The sequence below is a fragment of the Nematolebias whitei genome, chromosome 8 (genome assembly GCF_014905685.2).
Source record: "Nematolebias whitei isolate Nwh7 chromosome 8, NemWhi1, whole genome shotgun sequence".
Classification (NCBI taxonomy): Eukaryota; Metazoa; Chordata; class Actinopteri; order Cyprinodontiformes; family Rivulidae; genus Nematolebias; species Nematolebias whitei.
Window position 1 is genome coordinate 45,272,726 of NC_056505.1, and position 6,836 is coordinate 45,279,561.

General features: G+C 39.8%; 1 protein-coding gene across 1 annotated transcript in view; it reads right to left on the reverse strand.

Annotated features, from left to right (window-relative positions):
• Positions 1 to 246: 246 nt before the first annotated feature.
• The window catches only part of oclnb (occludin b), a 47,180-nt gene continuing 40,590 nt past the window's right edge, over positions 247 to 6,836 (reverse strand). The window contains exons 7-9 of the mRNA XM_037680633.1: positions 2,747 to 2,918; positions 2,475 to 2,516; positions 247 to 517 (exon numbers count right to left, since the gene is read on the reverse strand). Of these exons, the coding sequence (XP_037536561.1) occupies positions 419 to 517; positions 2,475 to 2,516; positions 2,747 to 2,918 (313 nt within the window). The 3' untranslated portion in view covers positions 247 to 418. The remainder of the gene's footprint in view (positions 518 to 2,474; positions 2,517 to 2,746; positions 2,919 to 6,836) is intronic.

Sequence of the window (6,836 nt, forward strand, 5' to 3'; positions counted from 1 at the left end):
CCCCCAAAAAAAAAATAAAAATAAAAACATAAAATAAAATAAATTGCTGCAGACTCTTTTTAAGATTAAAAACCAAATATTTACAAAAAATAAAATAAAAATCAGAAAAGTCTGCAAAAATAACTCCTGTTTTAAAGAGAAAGGGAAAATGTGGCTACAAACGAAGCAATAGCTCGACAAATTGAATTAATTAATTATCGACATTCAGAATAAAAACTAAACAGCTGAATTCACATGAACTGTTCTTTTATAATGGAGTTTAGAGGTTTAAAAACTGGTCAGTAAATACAAGAAGAAAAACACTTTATATATTCATGTCTTTTGTGGGGAAAACCAAATGGTATTAATGAATGAATTATAAAAGCATAACAACAGGAAGACAATAAAAGTGTTTTCCCTGAGCCACTGGCTCAGATGTTTACGGGCGGCGGTCGTAATCGCTGATCCTCTTCTTGATGTGAGACAGCTTGAATCTGAGATATTTACACCTTTTCTTCTTCATCTGGTAATCTGAAGACTGGGGGAAATAAAAGAAACATTTCATTTTTAAAATTTATTTATTAATTTTTATATTATTTTTATATTATTATTTTTTAGACAATAAAAAAAAAGCTTTTGCGTCGGCTGTGGCTGAGTGCTTAGTGCAGTCGTCCTCCAATGGGAGAATTGGAGGTACGATTCCAGCAGCAGTCACATGTTGAAGTGTCCCTGAGCAAGACACTGAACCCCTCACTGCCTCTGATGCGTCTCATCGGTGTTTGAATGTCTGTCCTAGCCTGGACAAAGACGTTTGCCTCTCTATCCATACTCTGTGTTCTGTGACTGATTCAAGGCTGAAGAGGAACAATTAGACTGAAGATCACTTCCAAGATGACTGGACTATCCCTTTAACTGCAGTGTGTTCAAACTAACAGCTCAAACGAACAGAAGACGCCTGTCACATCCTCTGTTCTGTCACAAGGGAAGCAACTAAAAACAATTTTGCGCAAGCATTTGCTAGAACAAAGTCCATGCTCAATAATCCAGGTATAGAATCCAACATTTTTCAGTCAGGTCATCTGGACAGTGTCTTTTTTTTTGTGCTAAAACGTTTCGCCTTCGATCCGGAAGGCTTCATCAGTTTGTTATCACAAGCAAAACTGGTTTGTTCCACTTTGGAGTAAGCTGTTGGGGGAAGAATCAGTTTTGTTGTGTGCTTCCTTGACTGATGAAGCCTTCTGGATCGAAGGCGAAACGTTTCAGCACAAAAAAAAAAAAAAAAAAAAGAAACTGTCCAGATGACCTGACTGAAAAATGTTGGATTCTATACCTGGATTATTGAGCAGGGACTTTGTTCTAGCACCAATAGCATATCTTAAAGTTGCTGCAGTTAAAAAGTTCATACTTGGATCTAGGGATCTGGCCGATGGCCCGTTGTGAGGCAAGCCACTGTCCGTCCCGGCCCCTGCCTCTCGGTGCCCCCTCCATGCTCTTGGCTGAGTGTCCTGCTGGGATCCGAAGTGTTTACTTTGAAAATATTAGTGTTCAAAGCTGGCCTAGTCACCTGAAAACTGCAGCTAGGAATAATGGAGTAGGACTCCGGTTCCATTTTGTGGGTTTTATCTTCTGAACTGGGGCCATGATTGCTAGGGACAGCCAGAGGCATTCGTATTGTGCTGCTAGAGGTGAAATTCTTGGGCTGGCGCAAGACGGACGAGAGCAAAAGCATTTGCCAAGAATGAGGGTTGTAAGCTCAATCATCCAGGCAGATAACAACAAAAAAGATTAAATCATGTAATCTGGACCAGTTTCTTTAAGTGAGAAACGTTTTGTCTGCCATCCAGAGGACTTCCTCAGTCTATGGACTGCCAAACAGATCTGTCCCATAGGTAGCCTTCACTGCTGTGTTTCAACGTTTCTCACTTAAAGAAACTGGTCCAGATGACACGATTTAATCTTTTTTGTTGTTTGCCAAGAATGTTTTCATTAATCAAAAATGAAAGTCGGAGGTTCGAAAATGATCAGATACATTGTAGTTCTGTCCGTAAACGATGCCGACCAGCAATCCGGCGGTGTTATTCCCATGACTCGCCGAACAGTATCCAAGAAACCAAAGTCTTTGGGTTCCGGGAGTAGTGTGGCTGCAAAGCTGAAACTTAAAGGAATTGACGGAAGGGCACCACCAGAAGTGGAGCCTGCGGCTTAATTTGACTCAACATGGGAAACTTCACCCGGCCCGGACACGGAAAGGATTGACAGATTGATAGCTCTTTCTAGATTCTGTGGATGGTGGTGCATGGCCGTTCTTAGCTGGTGGAGCGATTTGTCTGGTTAATTCCGATAATGAACGAGACTCCAGCATGTTAACTACTTACGCAGAACTGTGCTCTCAACAAGTTTTTATTAAAAAAAAAATTTTAATCTGTCCAGAGGACCTGACTTAACTTTGTTAGACTTTTCTACCTTGATTATTGATCATGCATCAAGATACTGACCTTCTTAAGATTCTTCAGTTTGTTGTACTCATTCAAGGCATCCTGCATGCAAGAAGAAAGAGTGACCAGTCACAAGAAAGCATTGTCCAGGATTCATGCAGAACTTTGATCCAGTTAAAACAGTCGATTCAGAGTCACGGTCAATGGTTTGATTTATACTGTTGCATTAAGATCCTAGAATTAAACTTAAGAATGTTTTTGATGGACGATCACTTCTGCAACTACAGGATCCTTCAGCAAAGTCTGCATCAAAGGCAACATGTGGTTCTCACCAGGAACTGGGGGCTGCCCTCAGACAGCCTGTCCAGGTCTCCTTCAACCCCAGCCAGGTCCTGGTTTACATTGTCCAGCTCAGCCTGCAGGTTCTTGTATTCGAGGTGGTCCCGGTCAAACTCTCGCTTGTACTTCAGACGCTCGTGTTCATCCAAGATTGATGGAAACAAACTGCAGAAGAGAATAATCTGATTAAAGGATGCTTTCCCCCATGTCAGTGTTTGCACTTTTAAAAGAACAACTCATACATCACTAAACAAGCTTTACTGCAACTTTCAGAAATTTATGATGACCTCTACAGCCAACCAACTTTATTTAGTAAACACAAGAAATGCTATAATTCAGTCAATCTGAAATATCTTGAGCTAAAACTTAGTGTGGTAGTACCTGAGCATTGTCCACAACACATACTTTAAGCACAATGCATTGCACAATATTTTTACTTGAAACTTTGGTTGGCGTGTTAGCAAAATATTTTAAAAACCACTGGATGGATTTCAATCCAACTCCTACAAAGTAATTATTGGAGCAATTTTTAAGGAATATTTGTATACAGCAGATTACCTTTTGAAGTAAACAATTCAAGATAAATAATTTAGACTTTGATTATGAATAATGTATTAATTTAAAGCACGGAGTTGTTGTTGCTGCAGGATTTTTTTTTCTTAGGAAGAAGCAGGTAAAGATAATGGATGGATGGATGGATGGATGGATGGATGGATGGATAAAAGCTCAAATATCCAAAAGTGACTTTTTAAAGGCGCTGCTGTGACCAGTTCATGTTGGCAGCTTCTTTAAAACGTGACAACATTATTATGCTGGAATGAATTGCAGCCTACAACACAATATCAAGGTTCAAGGTTCAATGTTATTTATTTGTTTAATACGATGTTTGTCAGTGTATTTTTGTTGGCACTATTTTGTGAAGTGGAAGGTTACACCGTGTTGTGAAGGCAATAAAGGCAGAGCCACACCACTGCCTTCTCTCTCAATGTGTGTTACGGGACAGTGTGGCTACCAGTTAAACAGTGAATAATGTTTCCCGTCTCCTGTGTACTTAAAGAGTAAGTTAATGTTTCTGTAAAGATGTCAGCACAAGTGATAGAGGGTGAAGGAAAGCCAAGAACTTCCCGTGTGAATAGTGGGGGACACGCTGTAGAACAGCCAACATCATTGTCATTCGCATCACATGTAGTACATGAGGTGGAACAAAATTGTGTACACACGGTCCCAGTTACATCCAAAAATAGCAAAAATATAAATTGTAAAGGAAACAATAATAAGAATCCAAGATATAAACTAAGAATGTGCTAAACACTAATAGTGCAAAACAATACGCCAAACAGCATCATGAACATGAGTCTGTGTGAGTAGATGAGTACGAATGAATACAGCAGCATGGATAATCAGCAGCATGGATAATCAGCAGCAAATAACAATCAAAGTGGCATTACAGTGATTTTACTTTTCACAGTGATAGCTGATTAGGGACTCATGAGTCTAACAGCTTCAAGGTAGAAGTTGTTCCTCAGTCTAGTGGTTCTAAACTTAATGCTCCTCAACCTCCTCCCTGAGGGGAGTGTGGCAAAAAGTGTGTGTGCTGGGTGAGTGGGGTCCTTCATGAAGCAGGTGATCCTCTTCCTGCATCTGGAGGTGTAGATGTCTGTGATGGTGGGGAGATTGACTCCAACAGACTTCTGTGCAGCCTTCGTGCCACCAGGGATGGAAATTAGCACCCACCACTGGCCAAATGTGGGTAAATGTTTGGAGTGACGTGTAAATTTAAAATTTAAAATAAAAAAAAAAAATAAATAATTGAACAACGCACCAGCAACTGTGGCAGGTTTGCAATTTGAAAATAAAACAAAAAGTGTTCAGTTTGTACTCCCGACCTGTAGGGGTAGCAATGTGCCTGAGGAAACAGTAGCTTTAGCCTTTAGCAATGTGGCGGCAAATTTCGGGAGTTAAGCAGGTTGCAGACAACAAAAACGTTTCTCCACAGGAGTTGAGGGATAAACTGTGGGTAGTTTTTTTTTAACGAAAAATGTAAAAGAAATTACTATGGCGAGTTCTGTGACTGTCTCGTTTTTGATGACAGCGGCCAGTCAGTCAACGTTTTGTTCCAGCTGTTGGCAGCATGAGCTCTCCAGTAAGAACTAAGTAAAACAAAACAGACAGAGACCATCAAGGACCACAAATCATCTAAATGCAACAAGGAGGTGAAATGCATTGTTCAAGAAGAAAAATGCTGGTGCTATGAGTGCAGTTAGCAGCTGAAAACAACCCAGCATGAAAAACTGAACGTAATATAAATACAAAATACGGTGAGAAGTCCAGGCAGTGAATGCAAAAGTGCAAAAAAATGCAAAAAAAATGTGAAGTTGTCCAGGACTTTCTATTATAAATTAAGTGTACTAATCCTCCACAGGCCGGGACCCAAACTGGCAGCCTGCATGGACCAGCACCAGTGGAATGAGGTCTTAAGCTCGAGGAAAGCAAAGACCCATCTCCTGGACAGTCTGTGTGAGAAGCTGCGGAACCGATTTGCTGATGAATTCCAGGGTTCTTCATGCAACCAAGTTGGTGGACCTGAAGTCTTGGCCTGATGCACAACACTCTGAAGGTTTATAGTTTGTCCTAATATTTTTCAATTTTAAAATAATTTACACATTTGGTGATCCATGTAGTATAACTAAATATTTGTGGGACTATTTGTGTGTATTTCTGCAGAGTTTGGGGAGGCAGAGGTAGATGAACTGACAAATCCTTCAAGCCTCAGGAGTGACAACTGATCTCATCCCAGACCAGTGGACAATTCTAAAAAAAACGTTTGTACCAAAAGGGTGACATCCTCCATTCTACAACTTGGCCCGAGATAAACTGAATGCTACAGCATCAGTGCCCTGATGTGCTCAGTGTAGTGAACCTGATCTGACCCTGATGACCTCAAATCTATCAGATGGACAGAGACTGTTATTTCATTGATCTGAATACAGTTTGAGCCATCTGGTGACTTTCCTTCTTGAATTAATCAAGCAGAAAAGACAATTCTCTATGATCATCACTGTTTTACAAATGTTTGATAATCAAATTGTGTTAGTTCACTCAATGTTACAGGTTGAAAAGAACTACTCATTTTTATTTTACATAAACAGTAAGTAATGATTTTTATTCCTCATTCAAAGAAGAAATCAGGTTAATATGCATTTCTTGATTTTTCTGTCTGTAATGTAAGTATGTTAAAGGTCGGTTTTCGGTCAACTAAAATGTTTACCGAGAAAAATGTCATGTTTAAACTTTTTCAGAAGATAATAAGAGTGAGACTCCACGAAGTCTGAAGTCCTACAATAATCTTTCTGTTTGTTACTAAACAATCCTTGATTTTTAATAACATCTTACATCATACACCACACCTCTATTCCTGGTCCATCGACCAATCAAAAGCTCTCAAATGACCCGGAAGTCGACCCATTTAAAATGTGGCAACTTCCCAGTTCAAAAGAGTTGAAGGAGTTGCAAGAAGCTGAGACGCTGAGTTGCTGGAGTTTGTTGGTTGCTGTGTTGCTGTACTCAGAAATGAGTTCAACTAGAGAGCGCACAGAGTGATGGAGTTAGAGCTCTTGGATGCAGACGCGTTCAGGATGATCCAGAGACGTTTTGGGATTATAATTTCTGTTTGAACACCACGCACGACTCTCGAAGGATTTCAGCTGCTCTCAACGGAGACGCTGAAAGAGTCTGAAGGATTCTATACCGACATTGAGTCATCGTCAACCAGGTAACAGTTTCTTCTTCGACTAAAGTGTACCGGAAGCAAGCTGAGATCTGATGGAGCGTGCACGTTCTGGTCATAACAGATTAATTCCCTCACATATCTCTCTGTAAGATAAATTTCATCTTAAACTCTGCTTTCTCTTAAAATCAGTACAGATATTTTAGAAATATCTGAAGCAAAGTCCTCAATCACCGCCGCGTGATTGAAGCTCATTATTTGTGAAACTTGTCTGTTATTATTTTCATATTTTGCCAAATTAATGTAAATGTTTGATGTTAAACTTTGATTCTGAAAATAAATGACCGCATTCATTT